At 43.8% G+C, this 25103-nt stretch overlaps 1 protein-coding gene across 6 annotated transcripts in view; it reads right to left on the bottom strand.

The window, feature by feature from the left end:
• Positions 1-18845: 18845 nt before the first annotated feature.
• The window catches only part of TMEM260 (transmembrane protein 260), a 67929-nt gene continuing 61671 nt past the window's right edge, over positions 18846-25103 (bottom strand). Inside the window, exon 14 of one of the 6 annotated variants that reach the window (XM_027570449.2) lies at positions 18846-21304. In XM_027570449.2, the coding sequence (XP_027426250.1) occupies positions 21050-21304 (255 nt within the window). In that variant the 3' untranslated portion in view covers positions 18846-21049. Of the gene's footprint in view, positions 21305-22717; positions 24410-25103 lie in introns of those variants that run through there. The other 5 variants (XM_027570448.2, XM_027570446.2, XM_027570445.2 and 2 more) reach the window with 5 other exon arrangements.

Here is a 25103-nt window from a genome sequence, read left to right on the forward strand (position 1 = left end):
GGCACAGGACCCTGAGCGTACAAAGCCAGGCCCGAGAGAGAGTCCATCTTCCAAACTAGACAGAGCGACTCACCTCTGGAACAATAGCCAGTGCAGGCAGGGGGGACGCTGATTTTCCAAGGGCTCTCCACGTTAATCCGCCCCACCAAATCCAGCCACTAGGAGCCTGAATGGTCCTCCAGACACCCATTCAGTAGAAAATGACGGGTGATTTTTGCCCTTGTCTCCCGAGATCTCTGGTGAGCACCGCGGCTCTGGCTGACATGTGTTTGTAAAGATAAAGCACCAGGCTACTTTGGGGGCCCTCCCAGGCTATTACAAAGAGCAAGTGGTGCCAACTCAGGCTCTGCATGGCTTTTCAGAATTGAGCTGTTAATTTTTTTTTTTAATACACACCTCTCTCTGAAAAGGATTTGAAGCAACTTACAATGAAGGCAAACACAATGAGGTCATTCAACTAAAATTAGAAAAGCAAAGCCATAGAAAGGAGAAAGAAGCAAGCATTCACTGTCAGGTGTAACAGAGTCACTGTGATTTAGCTTCAGATTAGGTACTGAGCTTCCTGGTAGCCAGGGCAAAAAGGATACCCAATGATACAGTCCACACAACCTACCGGAAAGAAGCAGAACAATTCTCCAGGAGAGTTATGCTTTTTTTTTTCTGGCATTGTTTATTTGAGGGGACTTTGTATAGGAACTCCAAAAGCATCATACAGTGTGTTTGACAATCAAGCAATTCTGATATAGCTATTTGTTGCTATAATCTTTGGCAACTGTCAAGGGCGCACATCAGTCACAACTCAATAATGATAAATCTTGATGGGAGGAAACAAAGTGGGAAATGGGGAGTAGCTAGACAAATGTCTCAAATTTTGGCTCCTGAGTATTTCATTCACTCATTGATTCATTAGATATTTCTTAAATCAGGTTCAGATGTGGGGGTTAGAGCAGAAAATAAGCAGGCAAACTCTTACTCTCAGATACTAAGAAGAAACTTAGTATCCTCAGAGGGATGGGTGGATAGCAGGCAAGCTTCCTTTAGCTTAGTTGCTGAATAAGGGCAGTTTCAACAGATGGGTATTTTTCAGATGTTCAGAAATCCCACCTCAAATTGCCTTAAACAATGAAGAGATGTGGTTTCCTTGACTCAGCAGCTCAATGATGCTCTCTCTATGCTATACCACCTTCGCTGTTGACTTCATCTTCCAGCTGATAGCAAAATGGCTATTGAGTTCTGGGAGCCACAAATACAGGACAACCTTCAGAGCAAATTAAGAGACTATTTCTTCTCGTGGCTTTCACTCAGGACGGAGGAAATGTTTTTCAGCCTCTATACCCACCCTATTCAGCAGACTCTCTCTTTTGTCTCATTGGCCAGAATTGGCCTCTATGCCCATTCCTGGTCAAGTCCTGGTGACGTGGGTGAGGTCAGCCTTAGACCAATTAAGCCACCCCTGGAGTTTGGGCTAGAGTGGGCTTCCCCTGTCATACTCGGCAATGTGGGAAAGGAGGGTACTTGAGCAAAACTGGTATTGTGTTAGGCAGGAAAAGAGGCAGGGGATAAATGGCAGGCCGCTAACACTGCCATTTCGGTCTTTCCGCGTCACCTCCCTGGCATATCAGGATTAGTTTAGGTGAATAGTGATCAAGGCTGTTGGAAGGTCGGTCTGCTTGGTTTCCTCCAGAAAAGAAGATCCTCACTATTTGCCTTATTTCTTGAGCTAGACTAACCATTTCCCATACCTTGTGCCACTTCCTCAGTTTAAGTTTTTATTCTACTTGTACACGTTAAAAAAAAAAAAATCCTCCTAAGTGGCTTCCTATCTCCAATTTTACTCAAATCAAATCTGTCTTCCACACGGTTAGTAGAACAGGCTTCTTAAACATAAATGTACAATACCACTCCCCTCCTTAGCAACTTCTTTCACTTCCTATCTTGTACAATATAATGTAAACGTTCTTTGCATTAGCACACAAAAAGGAAATATTTAGGTATTCATTTAACAAATATGTACAAGATCAATAAGAAGGGAACTAAACTCCAATAAAAGAAGTCAAAAAGATCTAAATCAATGGAGAGAGATTCCATGCTCACGGATAGGAAGACTCAATATTGTTAAGATGTCAATTCTTCCTAACCTGATCTATAGACTTAAGGCAATCCCAACAAAAGCCCAGCAAGTTATTTTGTGAATATTAACAAATTGATTGACTGATTATAAGTTTATACGAAAGGCAAAAGGTCCAGAAGAGCCAACACAATATTGAAGAAGAATGAAGTTGGAGGACTGATATACTTGACTTCTAAACTTACCATAAAGCTATAGTAATTTGAGACAGTATGTTATTGGCAAAAGACAAGGCAAATAGATCAATGGAACAGAACGGACTCACAGAAATAGACTCATACAAATATTGTCGATTGATCTTGACAAAGGAGCAGAAGCAATTCACGGGAGAAAGGACAGTCTTTTCATAAATGATGCTGGAACAAATGGATATCCACATGCAAAAAAAAAATGAATCTAGACACTTTACACCATTCACAAAAATTAACTCAAAATAGATCATTGTCCTAAAGTAAAATGCAAACTGTGAAACTTGTAGAGGATAACATAGGAGAAAATCTAGATGATCTTGGGTTGGGCAATGGCTTTTTAGATACAATACCAAAAGCATGAATAGAAAAGAAAAAATTGATAAGTTAAAACTTTATTGAAATTAAAAACTTCTGCTCTGCCAAAGACGTTGTTAAGAGAATGAGAAGGCAACCTACAGACTGGGAGAAATTTGCAAAACACGTATCTGGTAAAGGTCTTGTACCCAAACTATACAAACAGCTCTTAAAACTCAACAATAAAAACACATACAACTTGACTAAAATATGGGCAAAAGTTCCGAACAGACATCTCACCAAAGAAGGTGTACAAATGGCAAATAAGCATATGAAAAGATGATCAACATCATATACCATTAGAGAATTGCAAATTAAAATGAGCCACCACTACACACCTATTAGAGCAGCTAACCACTGACAACACGAAATTCTGGCAAGGATGTGGAGCAACTGGGGCGCCTGGGTGGCTCAGTCATTAAGCATCTGCCTTCCGCTCAGGTCATGATCCCAGGGTCCTGGGATCGAGCCCCACATCGGGCTCCCTGCTCAGCGGGAAGCCTGCTTCTCCCTCTCCCGCTCCCCCTGCTTGTCCTCTCTCTCTCGCTGTGACTCTCTCTGTCAAATAAATAAATAAAATCTTTAAAAAAAAAAAAAAAGGATGTGGAGCAACAGGAACTCTCGTTCATTACTGGTGGGAATGCAAAATGGTACAGCCACTTTGGAAGACAGTTTGGCAGTTTCTTACAAAGCTAAACAAAATCTTGACGCATGATTCAGCAATTGTGCACCTTGGTATTTTACTCACATGTGCAGTTCCATGTGAGTAGTGTGCCCATTCTCCAGGGTAGCAAGTGAGGCTGAGAGAAATTCAGGAATATAAGGACAGTTGCTAGAAGATGGCAGAATTGCTATTCAAATTCAGGTCTTTGGAAAAATAGAATTCCTAAAGTTTGTTGGTGGTTTCATCACAGACAGCCCAGAAAGTAGCCTGGTAGGGAGTTCATTTCAGACTGGAGGCTGGTCTGCCCAAAAAGCTGTGCTAAATCTAGTATGGACAGCCATAAAGAGAAGGATTGAAGAGACTCTCCAACCCTGTGAATAAATGGAGGCCCTGGACCCACTCTCCTCAAAACCTCGATGTGGCAGAGGATGACGTTCTTAGGTTTCACACTACGGCAGCCTCTCTCCCTAGTATAGTGTCTGGCCCACAACAGATGCGCTTTAAATATCGGCTGACCGAATAAAAATAAATGATATTTTATTTTCTAATATTTAGTAAGTGCTTATCTTTTTAAAGACACTCCCACCTTCACTGTATCTGATGTGCACATTAGCCGTAAGGACAGTGTCAAACAGAATTCATAGCTCTTATGTTATGATGGAGTTGGGGCCAGAATCCAAGGCTCCTCCTGCCCAGGGCAGGGCACATTCCCTGTGTCTCAGAGCCACCCTTGAAGAAGCAAAGGCTCTGTGAGTAGAACAGGTCAAGGGAAGGAGGCTAACATTTACTAAGCACCTGTTAAACTGTATTATATAATAACTGAGTCTCACCTCAAGTGATGACCTCCAATGAGACTCAGTTTTTGCATCTCTAAAATGACAATATTGATATCTACCCCCCCCAGGATTGTGTGAATGTTAAATTATATAATACAATAACAGGTGCTTAGAGCCAATAAATATATGATTTCCTCTCACAATAAGGGCTATAAAGAAAATGAACTAGTTTCAACAAAGAAGAAAATATGAGAGAAATCTTCAATCAAGTGGCCAGGGAGGCCCTCCTAAGGAAGAGCCAGGGCTGAGAAGGCCTGGGTGGTGTAAGGATGGGGTCTTCATTTCCTAGGGCTGCCATAGCAAATGACCACACACGGGGTGGCTGAAGACACCAGAATTTTATTCTTATAGTTCTGGAGGCCAGAAGTCAGAAATCAAGATGTCAGCAGGGCCATGCTCCCTCTGAAGGCTCTAGGGAAGCATTTTCCCTTGCCTCCTCCTAGCTGCTGGGGTTGTTGGCACTTCTTGGCTCCTTGGCTGGGAGAGGCACCACTCCAATGTCTGCCTCCATCTTCACATGGCCTCCTTTGCTCTGTGATTATATCTTTGTGTGTTCTCTCCTCTTCTTATGAGGACACCTGTCATTGGATTTAGAGCCCACCTGAATCCAGTATGACCTCATCTTGATTACATTTACAAAGACCCTACTTCCAAAGAAGGTTCCATTTCGGAGGTTCTGGGAGAATCTGATTATTTGGGAGCCACTATTCAACCCGGTGCAAATGGCAAGATCTTTTTCAGGCAGGTGGAGTGGTTTTCACACAGGCCCTCAGGGAGGAAAGGGCTCGGAACAGTTGGGGCCAGTAAGGCTGAAATGTGGAAGGACACAGAGGAGGGAGCTTGGAGAGAAAGGCAGAGCTGGATCATGGAAGGAGGAGAAAGGGACAGAGACACAGAGACAGAGAGGGAATGAGACACCAGTGATGCAGAAGAGGCCCACAGGAGCAGAGTCCTTGAGAACACGGCCAGCACAGGATTTCAGGTCATCATGGGCTTGGCTTGTGATGGGAGGTCTTGGGAGAGCAAAAGGGCAAGAGAAGGGGCACAGAAGCAGGTGGGTCTGACGGTGAGGGAAAGAGAAACCCTTTCTAATGGCTTCTATTTTCTCAACTAGGAGACAGCTGAGAGGTGAGGGAAGGGGGGCGGGAGTTGGGAGGAGAGAAGAAAGTGGTTGTGTTGAGGGTGAGAGACCACGCTTACGGGGGTGGCTGGGGGGCTGTGGTTCTCCAGGACATGCCCCCTACCACCCAGAACCATCACGCAGGCACCTCTGCATGATGGCAACCTCCTCCCATGGGCTTCTCTTCTGCCCGCCCTGCCTCTGCTCCCAGGCTAGTCCCTCCACTGCTCTCACCCCATCAGTAAACTCACAAGGCATCCCACCCCAGTCTGCAACTTCCCAGAGTGCCCCTTTGCCATCAAGATACAATCCAAACTCTTTAATGTGGCTCCAAAGATCCTGCATGAGCCGGTCCATCACACTGCTTCCCAGCTTCATTTCTTGCCTCCTCCACATCCAATTCTGCCTCTCAACCAGCCAGAATTCTTTTACGATCCTTAAAGGCGCCTTTCTTTCCCTCCCCTCCAAGGCTCTGCACTTGCTCTTTCCTCTTCTGGCAATAGCAATACTCTCTCGCTCCTGCTGCACGAGCCCCTCCCCTCCTCTGCCTGCTCACTCTCCTCCCCGTCCGCTCACCCCTCTCCCCTCTCAGCCTGGCCTGCTCCCCAGGACAGTCTCCCACTTTGAGCCTGGGTAAGTGTTCTGCATAATCCTCTATGCTTCCCTTACTACTGCAGTTACCACGTTGTAATGTAATTGCTTCTTTACTGACCTGCGGCCCTCTAAAACTATAAACCCCCTGACGGACCCTATCTTTGTATTTCATATTACTTGACATACAGTGGATGCTCAAAAATAAAAAAAGCTGTTAAATAAGTAAAACAGTTCATGTCTATGATGAAGGTCATAACTCAGAGCCTTTTTTTTTTTTAAGATTTATTTATTTGAGTAGGGGGAGAGCATGAGCAGGGGAGGGGCAGAGGGAGAAGCACGCTCCCCATTGAGCAGGGAGCCCAATGCGGGGGCTCTTAATGGACGGAGTCACCCAAGGCACCCCTAACTCCGAGCTTTAGAGCAGTTGATCTTGCTTCCCCTCCAGGCACAATGCCATTGCACTTTATACTGATGACATCAGGGAACCCCACTCTGTGTGGCCGTCAGGGCACTGCTGCCTGTTCATGCTCTGGTTCTCAGTCAGATCTGTGACTGTCCATCTTAAATTGCATGAAGCTTTGTGAGGTTTTCCCCCAGGATAATCTCCGCTGTGTCTTGCTGCTCCTGTCCACCTCCTGTCTCTTCTGCAATCCTTGGTCTCTTTTCTTCGGTTGTACGTGATGCTTTTCTTTGTAAGTGGCCTTCCAGCTTCTGAAAGCCTTGGGATGGTGTATGTATTGTAGTCTCTTGGTCATTTGAGTTCCCAGAAATTCTTTTTCTAAGCCGTTCTTTTGCTGCAGCACTGTCCAAGTTCTGACACGTGAGGGGCACTTCCTACTCTGCCTTCCAGCAACATCCCAAGGATGGACTTCCGCTCGCGCCATGTTGTCCTAATATTGCTTCTCAAATGACAATGGAAAGTGGAAGGCGCTCTGGGTTCTGTTTTGTGTTTCTTTCCTATGGGCAGGCCCTCTGATCTTTCTGGAAGCATGTTGATTCCATTGCTCATGCGTGCACACCCAATTCCTACAGATGGCCATGACCACTTTATATCTTTCGCCTATTCCATTGATGATGCAGTCATTCCCTTTCTCACTTCTAGTCTTCACAGCAGGAAAGTTCCCATTAGCCTCCATGTCATTAGTGGGTAAAATCAGCTACCTCTTGCCCTTCTGCTCCGTGTTCTAATCATGTCCTGATTACCATCACAGAAAGAGACACAACACATTGATCTTGGCCAATTCCTCTATTCTATTGCTAAGACAGAGGAAATTAAATAATTCCCACCCTCCTCTGCCCTTTTTGTGTTGACCTCAGTACCTATAAATTCCTGTTGGAATAATCCTGCATTACTAATTTGCCCATTTCTGAATGCGCTTTTTTTTTGGTTAAAAAAACCTATTTATTCTTGTGTATAGTTTATAAATAAACTTCTTCCAAAAAAAAGCAAAAAAAATTGTTTGGAGTATAGCAAATACAGTGTGTTAATGTTCCACATTTACTCCAACTACCTTCTAGAATGCTTTCTGTACTGTAGAGGCTGGGACATGAAAACTGCATTTCCCAGATGCCCCTGCAGCTGGAGTTTCAGATGTGAGCATGGCTCAGCCACTCAGGTGCACTCCATGGGATTTGAAAGGCAGGGGCGAGACCTAGCCCTCACTCTGTTCATTTTGCTGGCAAACTCAGTCAGGTACATTAAGTTTCCCTGTGTCTGATCACTAGCTTTGCGAGTGTTGAAAGCGGTGGTGGGCCAGCCATTTGCTGGCATGGATTCCAGTGAGCACTTGGGTGGCTCTGGTTGGAGCAGGTGCAGGGACCTCTTGAACACGGTGGCTTCCTGAGGATGACAGTGATGTCGAGGTTCTGGAGTTGAAGGCAGGGGTAGTAGCTTCCAATTTTGACAGAGAGCTTCCTGGTTGTAGAAGGCTATAGCTCTGATGGTGGTTAGGTTCTGCAGAGCAGTGCTGAGGTCATTCTGGAAGGTTAATGAGCCTGTCTCTTCAGACCTCCCTGTAATCCTGAGAGCCATTTAGTGCCTTGGAATTGTTCCTTTCTTGCTTCCCTAGCTGGCATGGATTCTGTCCTTTGCCATAGGAGCCTGACTCATATACTGCGGGAGTACTTATTTGCAATATTAAATGAGTTTCTGATTAGAAAGATCTCAAGGCAGGAGAAGCAGCTATCTGAGAAGATTTTGGCATTTTATTGGGCAGCTGCAGCTCTAAAGGAGCCAAATCAGGGCTCTTGCCATTTGGGGTGTGCATACGACTTGCTACGACACCACCACCAATAGGATTTTGAGGCATGGATGGGAGGCAAAGCTCTGGAGACGCTAAGCTTCACATTAACTTGAACTTGTCCTCAAACTCAACCCTAAATTGATAAGCCTGCAGGTCAAAATCTTCTGCCACAACCTTTCTGTTGACGAATGGCCTCTCCCACTTCTCTCCCTGCTGTCTCTCTGTCCTTCCCTCCCCTCCTGCAGAAATCCTTCAGTGCCACCATCTACTGGCACAAGATACACACACACACACACACACACACACACACACACACACACACACACACACAGGAGGAGTCCATTTGTAAAGAAACGTTGTGATAAAAACGACACACCGAAGTTTCAAGGGAGACATGATAACAAGATCTGCGGTAGAGCACATGCCTGGGAGAAGGGGCCAGTATTCCTATATGAAAAGCACAAGAAGGAGAAAGTACTTCCCATGGCAGGGGGGCGAGGCTGACAACAAGCACAGGTCTAGGAATGGGCAAGACTCTCTTTACCTGTAGGTGTGGGTTGCATTTCGCTACAATTCTAAGATCAGGCAATACTTGCTCAAGGTACAAAGTTTACAGTTTAAAAGGACACACAGCAAGTCCGCCACCCTTGAGCCCGTGTTCCTGGTTCCCCCTCCAGAGGCCCGCTCTCTGGTGAGTTTCTTCCCCAGCCCATTTTCCCCGCAGAGCGCCTCTGCTCTGGGTTGGGTATGGAAACCTCCAAAATGGTGGGGAAGAGCTCCAGAGACAGAAAGAGAGTCTTTGGCAGGGATTGGGGTGCTGACAACCAGGATTCCAGAACCACCAGCCGGTGCCTGGCCACGGATCGGGTCAGAGCACGCATGTGGGCAGGACCCCGGCGCTTGTCCGCTCCTGGCCACCCCTCAGGAGATAGGGGATTTGCTGGCAGGAAGTGGGCCCACGCCCTTCCCCTTAGCACCATGTTTGGTTAGCTTCCATGATGCAGCGCTTCATTCCCCCTGCCTTCCCTTCAGCTGCAGGGCCCCGGGCTTGTGGGACTGTTTGTTTGTATATGTCATGTCATTGTCCTTTTGGGTCATAATGCGTGCATCTGAGGCAGAAGGCTGTCTGGCTTTTAAACTAAGAGGGACTGCCAAACACCCTCTGCCTCCATCGTGGAACGCTGCCCTATAGGAGTTTACACAAGAAAAATCTGTGCCAGTTATAACAGGTATTGAGAACGAGGGAGAAGAAGAGAAGAGGAAACCTGAATAATCCTTTGGCAATTCGGAGTGTGACACAAGATTCTCTTCCTTCTTAGCGATTCTGTGCCTCGTTCCTGATAATTTTAGGGTCTGCTATGTCTCTTGCTATGAGAATTAGCATCAGCAGCTTTCAAAATGACTTACCAGTTAACCCCTCCAGAAATCTTAAGACATTATTCTTTTCTTCTCCAAATTTCCCATCCCTAAGCCTTCTAATTCTCCTTCAAATTTCCATCTGTAAAGTTAATACAATCCAATAAGAAAATAATGTGCTCTTGAGACGCTGACATGCTCAGAGCCATTTTATCCTGCCCTAAAGCCTGGAAAGTTTGAATTTTCCTTAGGATAAAAAAGTAAGAAATAATAGAATGATTCACTGTACTGTAACAATTAAATCCAGCAATTTAACATTGCGCATTGGTAAATATAATGCTCGCAACAACCAAAAGTCTCCCATGTATTGACAGACAAAAACAAAGTTATAAATCTAAACCTCCTATTCCAAACCACATTCCTAAATGTAAATAAGCATCCAAGCATGTTGCTACATATCTTTACAGAAGCAATTACAAACAAGCCTTATCAGTCGCTAAGTCACCAATGCACACAACGCTTATCTGCTATGCCCTCTACTGGATAGAGTACACAAGGCAAGTCGCATTATTTCCAATTAATTTTTGGCATCATCACACTGCATCTGCTTTAGGAATGCAAGGCGTGAAATTTATAGTAGCAGGTTTAATATTCCATCCAGCCAAAATTATTTCGCTACAAGGACTTACCTTTGGTGGAGTATTGGTGGAATTTCTTTTTTTAATACATAGATTGCTTCTCCCCTTCTTGCAACCCACTGTCCAAACTCTCAAGCTGTCACCAAACTCAGTACGTGGCAGGAATAATTTCATGCTGAATAAAATGTGTTTCATTTCACATCCTGTAAGAATAATTACTTAGCATAATGCCACTTAAAATGTATTTCTATCTGCAAATGCTAATGAAGCTACAAAAACCTGAATCATCTTTGGAAAGAATTAGGGTATTAAGGGGGCTTCTCCTTCACTCCCTCTTCTCCTGTAGAGATTGCCTGAAGAGAGAAACGGGGACCACAGGAATAATCCTGACACTAGATCCTGCTGTCTTTAAACTGGGTGTGAGTCCAGTGGCTTGCGGGGAATTTAATCCCACAGACCTCTGCCAAGCCTCCCTAAGATGCTGGAAACAGAGCCAAAGGCTCCCTGGAGATGCCCCATCCTCACCCACGTCCCAGTGGGTGGCCGCTAGGAGGGAGCTCAGGTCCGGGGCCAACGAGGGCCACCTACACCAAGGGCAGGGCTGGTGGCAGGCCTGTAACCTCTGGCCTTTAAGAAACTTGCCTCTTGATCAGTGGTGTGTCCAGGTAGTAAAGACTACGGTTCTAACTACTGTTCCTCTTGAGGCTTAAAACAGGCAACACAGAATGATGAGGAGCAAGAGGGAAAAGGAGTGTTTTGCCTTTAAAGAAGTTAAAAAAAAAAAAACCAAACCCACAACCTTTTTATTTTTAAATAATTTTAGAATTACAGAAAAGTTGCAAAAATCGGGGAGCTCTTGAATATCCTTCGCCCAACTTCCCCTAATTTAAGATCTTCCATGACCACAGTACGATGAGCCAAACCAAGAAACTGTTAAGTACAATGCTGTTAACTACACTACAGACTTCAATTCAAATTTCACCAATGTTCCCCCGATATCATTCTTCTGTTCTAGGACCTGAGCCAGGATCCCATATTGCATGTAAGTGTCATGTCTTCTTGGTCTCCTTTAATCCAGGGCATTCTCCATTTTTCCTTGCCCTTCATGACTTTGACACTTTTGAAGAGTACTGGTGAAATGTCCCTCCGTTTGGGTTTGTGTGATATTTTCTCACAAGGAAAGCGAGGGTGTACATTTTGGGCAAGAATACTACAGAAGTGCCAATTTCTTCTCACTGCTCTGGAGAAGTGGGACCTGGTCCTTTCCTGCAGTGAAAGTTCAGCGAGGGCACGTGTGGAAGGCCTGAATGCATGTCTAGAACCCGAGTGGTGGGTCTCAGGAGAGGTAGGCACTGTGCCTAAGATCATGTGACAGGCTTCTCACACTTGTCTCCTCCTTTCTCTGTTGCTATGGGTGGTGATGGGAGAAGTGAGAACATTTCTTTGCTGTTGGTAGACAGCACTGTGCTTTGTTTTGTTTTGTTTTGAAGTAATCTTTACACCCCACACGGGGCTCAAACTCACAACCCCGAGATCAAGAGTCGCACACTGTACCGACGGAGCCAGCCAGGGGCCCCCGCACTAGTGTTTTTTTAATCCGGTGCCATTGAGATCTGTAGGACAAGGGGTAGGCAGGGAAGGCAGAGTATCATGGATGGTGGTGGGGAAAAAGGGGGGGGGGTGGTGGTGGGAAGACGCGGGTCCAGTGCAGCCCTTTGTGGACTCCGCAGGGCTCTAGATAACTGAAAGTGAGATGCAGACCTCTCCATGGGTGGGAACTTGTTCATTTGGATGGAGAGAGTGGTGGCAAACAGTTTCCAATCAGCATTTGTAACAGTGAAGAAACAGGTGGGATGCCCTCAGTGGGGTTAAAGAGTAGTAGTGGTGGTGAAAAGGACCCTTGGGCAGATTTGTAAGATTTGCATTTTGGCTTTCTCCCCCTCTGAAAATGGAAACTCCACAGGGGACAGGCCCTTGTCTGTCTGGTTCCCTTCTTCCTCCGAAAACCCAAGACCCAGGCCTGGCACATTGTAGCAACTCAAAAAATGTGTTTTGATGAAATGAATTAAAAAAAAAAACAAACCGGTGAGTGGATGCAGTACTCATCGGCAGAACATACTGATGGGCACTCCACTCATCCCCACTGGGAAATCCATGACTCTGTCCCAAGGGTGGTTTTAAAAGCCGTGGTCCTGAGTGGTGGTCCCGAGTTCAGGACTCCAAGCTTTCTGCCCCATGTCAGTCCTCTAAGTGCTCTGAGAAGCTGTGTTGAAGAGACTATTCTTCAAGAGGTCTCTGGGACCCACAGAATCCACGTTGTCTGGGGGAAGGTAGAATCAGATCCATATCAAATGTGTAGATGGCAAAATCTAAGTTTGGGGAGAGAAGGCAAATGGTAGTAATGTTGAAGTTTCCTTCCAGGTGGACCATGCTTTGGGGAAGCCAATAGGAAGAGGGAAGGACTGTCATGGTACTGGGGTCCCATGGGATGGATCGTACTTGCGTGTGTGTGCGCGGGCGGCACGTACACGAGCGCTTGCAAGCGCTCGCAGACCGAGACGCTTTCCTTATTAATGGGACTGCTTTCAGTTCTTTATCTGCTCAGTGCTTTTTGGTTACTCTCTTCTAATTGCCAGTTTTCCGTATAAGTTAAATAACACATTATTTATAATTATCTTTGTAATTTAAATTGAACTATTTATTGAAGTTTTTCAGATGCGTATTTACCGAGGCCTTTTTTAAATATACAAGAGAGAGGCAAAGCAGCCGGCAGCAGGAGGCTCTTTAGACTTATTTTACTCAGATGTATAAAATGGATGGGAGCTGGTTTTACTGGCATATTAATGAAAACAGCTTGCCCTGTGAGCAGTTGGTATGTTCAAAGCACTTTATACATAGCAACCCACTTCATCCTTCCAGACATATCAGGCGAATCTCTTCTCTCCCCATTCTACAGAAAAGGAAATTAAGGCACAGAGACACTTGCTCCAAGTCATGCAGCTAGTAAATGGCAGAGCTGGGAGTCTAGCTCTGATCACGATACTATAGAGTGCTTCTAGTGCAATCCACAAAAGGCCTGTGCTTTCTGGAACAGCCTGGCACCTGGGAGAGTGAATGGAAGAGCTGGGAAGGACTAAGTTCCTGCTCTTTGCTCTTTTAGGGACAAAATGAGCCTGGCAGGCACACATCGTTGCGTGTTCTTCTCCATCCAGGCAATCGGCAATGGAACTGCCCTTTGCGGGAAGCCGTGGTGAGTTCCTGTGGGAGGCCGTGCACTGTGATGGGCACTTTCAGGGACGAGACGAAGGTTTTTGTTAGGGTATTTCTTTAATTCTGTAACAATCCTGCACTATAATAAAAAAGGAACATAGACTTTCCATCTTACCAAAATTTCATGAAATTGCTTTAAAACAAAGTTCTAGTTTTGTTTGATTCTTGCATAGGTTCACACGTTTTGCTTTGTTCACATATTACCTTGTTACTGGCTCATAATATTCAACAGCTTCAGGTTCTGTGGATCAACTGACTGTTCACAAGGGACATGGAGAAGGAGAAAAGTACTGTCACATAAATGCTAACCCTGCGAAACGGGTCACCTTTACATTTAGCCCAGAGTGTGTGCGGCATGGTTCGTGTGGTCTTTGTCTCAAGGGTTATACCAGATGTATTTGCCTCCCAAAGATGAAGGGCCAAACTACTTCCAACTCTGACAGTAAATGCAGGACAGTTAGGGGATTTCAGATCATTGAAGCCATTCAATGGCTACTAAATGGAATTAGTTGTTTTATCAACAACCATAATAGTTATTGATATTACCACTGTTATATATCTTTACAAATCATACATATGACTCAAGAGCCAAATTTGGAAGCAATCACTATTACCTAAACACTGAATTGGTAATGTTCACAATTAGGAAACCGGACATTTAGGTCTCCAGAGAGGAATCTGCCTTTCTGGACACTTAAAAAATTTAATAGAGTGGCCGAACCGAACGGAACAATCATGAACACTAGCTCTAGATGGTCTTGGTTTCTGGGAAGAAAAGTCTAATTCCAGTGGAGCCGGGACATATTTCCTTCTGTAAAACACAGAAATACTATTATGTTTTGAACCCTGCTTAGAAGGGGTAAGGAATATACAAATTAGTGCAACATTTTTCAAATGGAGTTTTCAGTAGCTGATTCAGCTGCAATATAATCTATGCCAACAATTTCCAAGATTTCAAAGTGACTTTTTCTTACCACACTTAAAGCGTTTTAATTTGGGTATATGTTCCTAAATCCAGAATGGGTAGGAAAATTCTCTGCCAAAGGCCAGGGATACAGGCTCTGTCTAAAAGGGAAGGGAAAAAAAGAAATTATATCCCCGAGGTTTGGAGAAGGGGAAGAAAGCAGCTCAGTGTATGGCTTTTAAACAATATCCTACAACATAGTTCTCGATTTTAGATACCATTTACCTCTAGAAAAGTCTATCATAGTTTTAATATGGCCATATTATTTGGGGACTTTAATGTGACACACAGTGGACAGTGGAATGTAGCTGGTTTTATTTAGCTGTGATGTAAATCACAGTTATTGAGCCAAATAAGCTCACGCTCTGGTCCCAGTTCTGCTATTACCTAGCTATGTGACATAAATCAAGTCGCTTACTGAGTGTAGGCCTGTTTCCTCATTCACTAAACTGGATTCGTTGTGCTGACTATACTAGATGATCCCTTACTAACTTTTTGGCATTCATGTTCAATAAAGTTGGATAAATTCTCCTCAGCCACTGGCTTTCCAATGCATTCTTTTCTGTGACCCACAATAAGAAATACATTTTATGTTACGACCTAGTTCACATACATGTATATATTTATATGCAACTGTTTATACATACACACACACACACAAATACATAGCACGATATATGTGTTATACATGCAACCACACACACACGTAAGGAATGATACTGAAAGTCTCATGAAAGAACACTTACCCCTGTTACCTCAAATGCATGTTGATATTTTTATTCTATTTCATTAAGAAAAAGATGGTCCCAATTTCCACTAAATTGACTCCATGGCCCAGGTTCACAAACACCATAACCAGGCACAATCCTGTACTCTGAGAAACGGCCTCAAGGGGAATGCAGGCGACTGTGTAGGTTAGTGGTTGGAATTCTGATCACTGAGGGGCGCCTGGGTGGCTCAGTCAGTTAAGCATGTCTGCCTTTGGCTCAGGTGGTGATTCTGGAGTCCTGGGAACAAGCCCCGTGTCGGGCACCCTGCTCAGTGGGGAGTCTGATTCTCCCTCTCCCTCTGTGCTCTCTCTCTCTCTTGCTCTCTCTCAAGTAAATAAATTAAAAAACCTTAAAAAAAAAAGAATTCTGATCACTGAGAGAAAAATATAAAAACTATGTAGCTATATAGTTGAAGGAATATTGAAGGAATGTATTCTAATTGTAGCAAACAAATTATGACACACTGAATAAAAACAACCGCTAAGTACAAGTGCTCTCCATCAGGGGACTTTCCCGTTTTAAGTGCTGCATAGTTGAACTTTTGGTTTTCATTCTTTCATAAACAAAACTTTTTTGAAACTTCCTCTCACCTGTTAGACTGGCTTTTAACTCTTCAGTCACAGGAACCCTAGTGTTTTGATAAATGAATCATCTTCCATTCATAAACAACCCCTTTTAAAGTTTCTGTAGCTTTTGCCAGAGTATTTTTTTTTAAAGATCTTATTTATTTATTTATTTATTTATTTATTTGAGAGAGGGGGAGAGAGCACGAGTGGGGGCAGGGCCGGGGGGACAAGCAGCCTCCCCGCTGAGAGCCCGACGCGGGGCTCCATCCCTCCACCCTGAGATCAGGACGGAGCTGAAGTCAGATGCTTAACCAACTGAGCCACCCAGGCGCCCTTGCTCCAGTATTTTAAAAGAGCCCTTGTTTTTTGCATATTAACTTTTAAAAGCACTGTTAATAAATAATACAATTATACAATGTTTTCCTTCCACTTCTGGACCCTACTTTGAGGGCAGATACTTCCAGAAGATCCTAGTGCTTGCACCGTCTACCCTGTCCTCAGATCCTAGACGGCCCTCTGTTGCGGTTTTTGAGTTCACATCTTGGCATGCCAGGGTAGCACTGGGATCTCTTGTGTCTTGAACGACACGCAAGGATCTAGGGTACCAGGTGCCCCACGTGGGTCCCATCCCACCATAAGCCCACAATGAGCAAACTGGGTCTCACTTCCCAAGCAGTGTTCCCTTTGGGGTTCAATGGCTCACACTTTCCCAGAGAAGCACCAACCACAGGTAGAAGGGTATTTCCAGTGGTTCAAGCATCCAGGGAATATTTCATTGAGATGAGACAAATCTCAAAATATCTTCTCTAAAACGTTCCATTACAAAATCACCTCCTTTTAGGTAACACTTCTACATAGAAGATGATTGTGGTGTGCATATTTTCAAGAACAGGACATAATGTCTATTTATCAGTTTATAATCTAGAGTACATAGAGATTATACTCCATCTATTGTACCTTCCCCGATACTACTTATACAGATTTCCAGCAAATTATAAACAACTGAAATTATGAAAGGGTTAAATCTTAGATTTGGATTTCTATTTATCTTTCATTAGAAGGTTATTTAACATCCTCCTCACCTAATGGTGACTATGGACAAGGCAAGACTACTGGGTTGCTGGAGGAGCTCCATCCCTGGGATGGAAACCCAGGCCAGTTATTCGCCTTTGTGTTCGATCCGTATCTTGCAAGTTTCTCCACCTTACCAACTTGACTTCTCTAAAATCATCACAATACCTACGTCACTGAAAATTAACCCCAACCAGTCACACTTGGGATCCTAGGAAAAGATCCAGATGACTCCATTTATAGGTCAATAATTGCGGGCTTCCTATTTATAGTTTGGGAACTTCTACCCATCTCTCCCCCGACGTTTTTCTTTTTGCAATATGACATACGCTAACGCTTCTTGTACATATCCTTTACACCAGATGTACATTACAGTGTTGAAGAGCAATCAAAGTTTTTTTTCAGAAAAATCCCTTTCTCAAGATATATTCCTATTAGTTTGCTTTCCTATATCCAGGTAAGCACATTGTGTTATTCCTGAGGCTTTTTTCACACCGTCCTATGCTGATCCAAATCAAACAGACCTTTCGAGGGTACTGACAATGACGTCTTTATTGAATATGATCGCTGCTAAAGCTGTAGCTCCCTGTTTGCTTTCTAATGTTGTGCCAAGATCTTGGCCTTTAGATGTTCCCAGAATCCCTGGAAACATTACGTATTTGTTTGTGAGTATAAGCTCTAAAATGCTTTTGCATCCACAACAAAATATGAGGATGAATAAAGCATGTGAATCTTTTCCTGGGCTGGAATTTCTTTTCTTCACCTAACCATAGGATTCGGAGCCACTGAGAAGACCAGTAATACTCTACATTGGTGCATTTACAAAATATACCAGCATCAAAACAGAGTAAAAGGATTTGTTGTAACAGGATCTTTTTTTTTAACCTTTGGTATTAAAACTTTTTTTCTGAATATTAAAAGTATTAACATTTCTAAATTCTAAGGGATATTGGTGGGAACTGTGGTTAAGGACTCACATTGTTTAACTTTTAAAATATAAATTAAAAAAACTAGTCTTCATATATCCTAGCCTGATGACTTAAAGAAATCGGCTGGGTATCAAAAAAATCACCCTAACACTCAATCAAAATGGGTTTTGTTTAGATATCATAAAGGCTAAGTGAACGTAACGGTTCTATCATCAGAAAATACTAGGAAGATGGACAGAGATAACATTTCACAGTGTCTATCAGAAGATCTCAAGAAAATATACTAGTAATTGATGCCCTTCCATTTGAGCTTTATTTTGAGTCATATGACAAAAGCATTTGTTAAAATGGGACCTTTGAAAACCACAAGGAGAAGAGGAGAGTCAACAGTAAGTATGGAGCATAGCTCCCATTAGTGCGTGTGGGGCTTGGGGGGGGGGTTGTTGTCAGAGGGCATGGAGCCGCGGTCCCTGCACTCGTGTGCGCCAGCCTTAGGGCCGGGCAGGAGGGCACTGCAGTTCAGGGAGAACGGCTGGCTTTGCTGGCTCCCACTTGCTCCTCAGGCCAAAGTCCAGGCAGAAGTTGGCCTCGTGCGGTTCCTGTCGTCCTGGCACTCCAGAGACACTGTTAGGAGAATCCTGGCCAAATCCTGCATGAGAAGTCACCTCCTTCACATGTTCTCCCACGTCAGGGGGTTAGACTAGAGGAGACCCCTTCTGTCAGGGTTTGTGGTGTTCGTGCACCAGCCAAGGAAAAGGAAGAGAAAGAAAGAGAAAGCAACCTGTTTAACTGCGCACAAGAGAAAGGAAAGAATGCTTCAGAATAGTTGATCTGGGAATGAAGCCCAACATGCCCAAGTCTCAGCTCAGCTTGCTGTTTTTTGCATGTACTGAGGGTTTTTAGCAATTTAAATAATTATGATCCTATTGACTTCGGGCCATCATATATATATATATATATCAGTGCTTTCTCAGAGAGCGGTCCAAAGCCACTGTTCACAAAGTACTATACAGAAGAATCTATGCAACCTTTGACCACAGTCAATACACGAAGTATATTCAGACATATATACAGAGCGCCTCCATATAGACACAAATGTAACAGGCAGGTATCCTCAAAAAGAGGCCTTCACTTGCCATCCTCAAGGCCATCAGTAGGAAATCTTCCTTTCCATAAGGTCCTTCCGACACCACGTGTATACAGATGCCCAAATGCATATTCACGCCCACGTACCTACTGATGCTCCATCACCTCACCCATGCACGCCATCTCTCCTGAACCAAGAAAAACAACACATGTCCCGGGAATGTTCACTTGAATTTTATTGTACTTTTCCTCTTTAAGAAAGTAGAAATCCAAATCCAAAGAAATCTCACACGATTTCTTTCAAATGGATAAACTTAGACAATTTATCAACGCTTCCTTAAATTTTTACACCACCCCGAACTCAACAGGTTTTTGTTTTAAGGTAAACCAGGTTTTTGGTTCTTCCCTGTGGAGAAGTTACTTTCAAGTCAGTGAAAGTTCTTGGCCCATGATGAAAAGTCTTTGCCAATTAGTACTCAACAACTCCAATTCATTTTTTTCTGGTTCAAGATGAGTAGGAGCCTAATAAGGCTGTGATAAAAGGGCAAAAGGCAAAGAGAGCCAAAAGCGGATTAATGAGCTCCTCCATTTATTTGTCTTCCTAACAGCTGAACTGTTACAACTATTGACACTCTTCAAAAGGTTCCGCTCTGAACCCTGTCCAGGCGCTGCAGGCTCCAATGGACATCTTCAAATCCAGAGAATGGAAGGGCAAGGGCTTCCCCTGTGTGATGCCAAAACCAACAAAGCCCCATGGATCAGGTAATGAAACTTCAGCTTTTCCCCCTTTGAGATTTATTTACTGGCAGCTGACAAGGGGCAAATTCAGCTCGAATTGTGCAGTCAAGGCCCTGTCAAGCTTTGAGAGGCACCCTTGTCTTGAAGCACCTTCATGACTGGCATTTCACTCAAAAGCCCTCGGCACTGGTCCTTAACAGCTTATGACATCACAAAGGACACTCCAGACAGATGCCTACATGGCATCCTGCAGCATTTTAAAAGAGAATTAGTGGTTTTAATTATGGTCGTGGTATGAAAGGGAACCATGCAAGCTCCACAGGAGACCTTTGATCAGACCCTTTTGCTAGTACAATGCCACGGAACTGTGACTATTCCTGGTAAGGGGCCTTTTCTTGCTGAATGACTCACCAGTGATCTTTGAATGCAGACAAGCTTCTAGCCCTCCCTCTTCATTAGTGAGCATTTCTATACAGGGGCCTATATAGCGCTTGGAGTCTAGGAGCTATACAATTGGGGGGAAAAGAATCCCTACAGATTCTGGCCTCTACTTAGGAAGTGCTGAAGGACTCGGAGTGACTTTATTCATTAAAACAGGTTGCTATTAATTAACTGTCATAATAAAATAAAGAACTATTATTTGCATTTCTTACTATGTTCTCTTTAGTAATATGTATAAAAGATGCTTGTAACAGAAATGAATTTATTGAACCACTTCCCCATCCACCCCACCCCCCAGTCCCCACTTTTTTTTTTTTTTTTTTTTTTGCATTTTGGCAGCAGGAGCCTACTAATTATTGGGCCTGGATTTATGAGCCCAAACAGAAGTAAAACATAAATATAAAATTAACTAAGGAAATACAAAATCCTTTTTATTTGCCACTTTATGCAACTGAAAGAAAGCAAATTAGCAGCTTTATTTTTTAACGATTTCAGAGAATTATCAAAGACAATAAAACTCCCAACTTTTTTCAAAATATTCACTGGGTTGGTGTTTAGCTTAAAGTGTGAGATTATGTAACAACCAAAGTTACTAAAAAAAAAAAAAAAGTATTTTAATTTGAAGCAGAGCAAGGTTCACTCTTAAAAAAAAAATTACTTTTGAGAAACAGAAAATGTGTCTTTGGTCTGGTATTAACATTTTATGAATTTAATCTTCAAAACTAATCCCAATAAGCAATAAGCAATCTTCAAAACTGATCCCAATAAATGATTCACAAGCGATATTTAAAGTACGTGAAAATAGCCCATTCTCTTCTAGCATCTAATCAAGCAAAGTCATTAGGTGAAAGATGGAAGAAGTAGGAGGGTTTTCTGGAAGGTTCTCACTGAAATGCTAAGTGACAAGAGATACACAGAATTTGCATATGTAGCACATCGCAATCACGCAAACACCCCACTGAACAGTACTGCTGTACCCTATCTGGGAAATGACTGAGTCTTCAATTTTTTTTTTCTTGGAGGAAAAACTTTTGCACTTTGGAATTCTGGAAGCTGAACAATGAGCAGGTTTTTTTCACATCCTGCTGCCTCAGACATTTTTCCTATTTCTCAGACTTTGCAATTCTTTTCTTAGGTGCTTTAGAGCAACGAAAATATCAGGCAGCTGTGGATCATTCCGTGCTTTCTGAGTGTAGAGGCGGAAGTGTCTGATGGTTTCAGATAACAAGACTTCAGGGTCTGCACCTCTTTCCCGAAGGCGTAACATGCGCTCACAAGCGATGGCATAGTTCTTGTGCCAATTCACTGGGTGTTCCTTTTGTAAAGAGACAATCTCCTTATAAAGCTGAAAAACAGCAAAGATGTTGGTATTCCATTGTTATCCTTTGACTTTTTTTCAAAACACAGAAAACACAGAGGAATTAATCACACAAGAAGGAAAATCCACACAGCCTATAGTAAAAATCGAATCATTGCTAGGCCATGCAGAAAATGCAAGAATGTGACTGTAATTATTACAGTGGCAGGAGGCAAATGTGCTTCATCTAAAACTGCTTCTGGGGTTTTTCGGATGTTGCAGGGGGAACCTAAGACACACTGTGTCAGGACAAAATGCTCTTCCTCCAGAAAGATGTTCTGGGAAAGGGATTTAGTTCTAATTCATGGAAAGCTATTTACTCAACAGGCAGAAAGGCTGAAACTCTAAATTTAGCCGTTGGAGAAAAAAAAAATAGCTTCCTTTAGAAAACTGCATGGAAAAAGAACTGGAAGGAATTTAAATTTTGACCCTCCTTTTCATATAAACTTCTCTCTACATTAAAAACAACAGCAGTAACAATGGCAACAATAAACAAGCTCAAACAAGTCCATCATCAAATACGCTGGGCGTAAAAGAATTTAAGAGACATCCTTAGAGCGAGATATTAAAAATCTTCAGGGCACCCTATAATTACAATTTCGATAGTTAACATTTTGCCCACGGAAATCAGGAATTTTGTTACGCAACATCAGAGATCGTATGAATTTGGACAGAGTTTGAGACTTTGATATTGAGTTTTCCAGGGAGAAACATTAAAATTTAACAAAAAAAGTAGAGCCAAATCTGCACAATGGAATACTAGACTTGCTTAGGTGGGAATTCCACAGCCTTCTTGGGGATTGGCAAATTGGAGTCGGATCTGCAGGAACGTGAGCTCATCCACAGACTCAGTGAGCGCACAGAACAAGGAACGATGCTTTCTCGAGGGACAAGGGCTTCTGTGGTTAGAACTGTATCCATCACATCATTCAGTTGAAAGGGACACAAGATACTAGCTAATGCCCCAACTTCTACTCCAGGGCAGATAAATGCATCCCTACCTAACCTACTTTTAAATAGCATCCACGGGAAAAATCCCAGAATTCATGTTCCATGTGTCATTTTGGTATTTAATAAGCATCAGTCTTCAAACTGGCTTTTATTTTTTTTTTAATTTTTTTATTGTTATGTTAATCACCATATATTACATCATTAGTTTTTGGTGCAGTGTTCCATGATTCATTGTTTGTTCATAACACCCAGTGCTCCATGCAGAACGTGCCCTCCTCAATGCCCATCACCAGGCTAACCCATCCCCCTACCCCCCTCCCCTCTAGAACCCTCAGTTTGTTTTTCAGAGTCCATCATCTCTCATGGTTCGTCTCCCCCTCTGACATACTCCCCTTTTCTTCCTCTCCTGTTATCTTCTTCTTTTTCTTTTTTCTTAAAATATGTTGCATTATTTGTTTCAGAAGTACAGATCTGTGATTCAACAGTCTTGCACAATTCACAGCGCTGTGAATTGTTCAAGCTGGCTTTTAAAGCAGTTTCCCCCTTCACTTCTTTCCCTCCAGAACCAAGGAAACAGTCACCTTGCGCTTGCATGTACATCAAAGCTCTAAAGCTAGCCTCCCACTCTTCCATTCTCTTGGTCAAATATCCAGTGTTTCTCTACCTTTCCTTGTGGTCTGTTTACTCCACTGTTGCTTCCCTTCCTGAGCGCCCCTCCGATGAGGGACGTGTGAAGTGCACGGCACACTGCCCGGCACAGAGCAGGCACTCAGGACTGTTTAGGTTCTTTACTTTCCCAAGTGTTTGAAGTCCTACCAAGGTTCTGGAGTTCAAAACAGAGGCCAGCCCTTGAGAGAGCATTTCCCCAATGGCTCAAGAGAATGAGAGGCTCAGTCGCGTCCTCCCCATTATATAGTCTCCAGCTATCGGAACAAGCATACTACCTGTTTCTGGAACACTTTGTTACTGACACATCATCAACTTATTCGGGGTAGCCCATTAAGCCACGTGTGCTGCATCTTAAGAAGCTGGTCATTTCTCATCACATGGAACTATATTTCCTCCTCTATGGGTTACTGTGACATGTGTCTTAGCAGACTCTATTCTATTTACTGGGGACACCCATTTATCAAATGTATTCCTAAAGATAACAGGGGTATTCCCTGCTCCCCCACTACACCTGAACTTAAGGTCCCCCTAACTTAAAGTTCTGTATGAGCTACTGAGTGGAATACTATAAATAACAACAAAAATGTCTTACACCTAACAAGAATGTTCTTGAAAAACCAGTACCAGGGGGTGGATTTGTGTGGACCCATCACGTATTTGACCTTATATGTCTTGCAAACAAGGTCACACCTCTGGAGACATATGCAAAGAAGAGACCTATGGACTTGTGTCCACTGAAAAGAGTAAAGTTTACAGGCCCAACGGGACAATAAATCCGTGAATCAGCTTCAGTAGTGGCCCAGCAAATGACCACGGAATGGGTCACTGATGAGAATATGAAATAACAGTAAGTCTCAGATTTCTCCCCACTAAATACTGCTTGCTGTTCACACAATCACAGGGCATTAGAGATGAACGGGCTATGACATGACAAGGACACGAGAGATAATCGATAAAGCTTAAAGCCTACTTTTATTTTTAGAAGAAATCGAGGCCTGAAAAGGTGAACTGACTTACAGTTGGCAATTAATGGTGCAGCAGGCCTTGCACCTGGATCTGCCAACTGCCAGACAGAACTCCAGCTTGCGGTCCCCCATAATCCATCCCTTGCTGTCCCCGAGTGGGCACCTCGGAGGGTTCTGCCCTTGTCCCTGTGGACTGTCCTCCCTGGCCCACCCTCTCACTACTCTGCCCCACCAGCTCCTTCCGATCTTTAAAGATGACACTCCAGGGACGCCTCCTGCGAAGGCCCCCCTCCCGTCCTCACCGGCCCCTCTCCAGGAGGTGGACGCAGGTACAGCTTGCTGTCCCTCATGGTTCCTCTGCAAACCCTTCATGTCCCTTACAAGACTAATGTAACTGATGACTCTATCTTCTGTCTCCCTCTGTAGCTGCTACCTCTTGGGTAGCAGGGACAATGCTTGGTCGTCTCCACCGAAGTATTGGGTACAGACTGGGTGCTCAAGAAATGCTCTGTGAGTAAATGAATACATGAATAAACAATGAGCCCATGACCACAACATTCAGTAGTAAGAGGAGTCGTACTGATGGGACACCGTGCGATGCGGACTTAGCACTAAACCAGTGCTGGGTGAGTAGCCCCACAGCAGCCTGCAGGTGGCAGGGACACCTTGGTTGCTAACAGAGATAGCTCCAGGGCTCGGGGCTCACTGGTCCTTGCCAGGACATCTGTTTCTTAGACAGCAGGCTCCCAGACGGTCTCCGAAGGTGTCTGAAGAGCCCAGGGATATGAATCTCAGAAAAGCAGGGGCTCGTTACAACAGGGCAACAGCAAGTCTCTGCTCCGTCCTTCTGTTCCCCACCAGCGAGGACCACCTGTGCCAGAGCCATTCTCCAAGACCCTTTATCTTTCTCACGAAATCCCAACCAGCCACAAACCCATCGCTTCAAGTGCAGCGAGGAGCAGGACGTCTGCACGGAGGGCAACCTGTCAGAACTGGTTTGGTGGGGGCTGTGTCCTATGGTTTCCTATGTGTTTCCTGTTGCTGTTGTAACAAATCACCACCAACATAGTGGCTTAAAACAACATACACATATTATCTTACACTTCTGGAGGTCAAAATCCATAAAATCAAGGTTTTTGTAAAACCAGCAGGGCTGTGTTCTTTCTTGAGGCTCCAGAATCTGTTTCTTTGCCCTTTGCAGC

The sequence above is a fragment of the Zalophus californianus genome, chromosome 6 (genome assembly GCF_009762305.2).
Source record: "Zalophus californianus isolate mZalCal1 chromosome 6, mZalCal1.pri.v2, whole genome shotgun sequence".
Lineage (NCBI taxonomy): Eukaryota > Metazoa > Chordata > Mammalia > Carnivora > Otariidae > Zalophus > Zalophus californianus.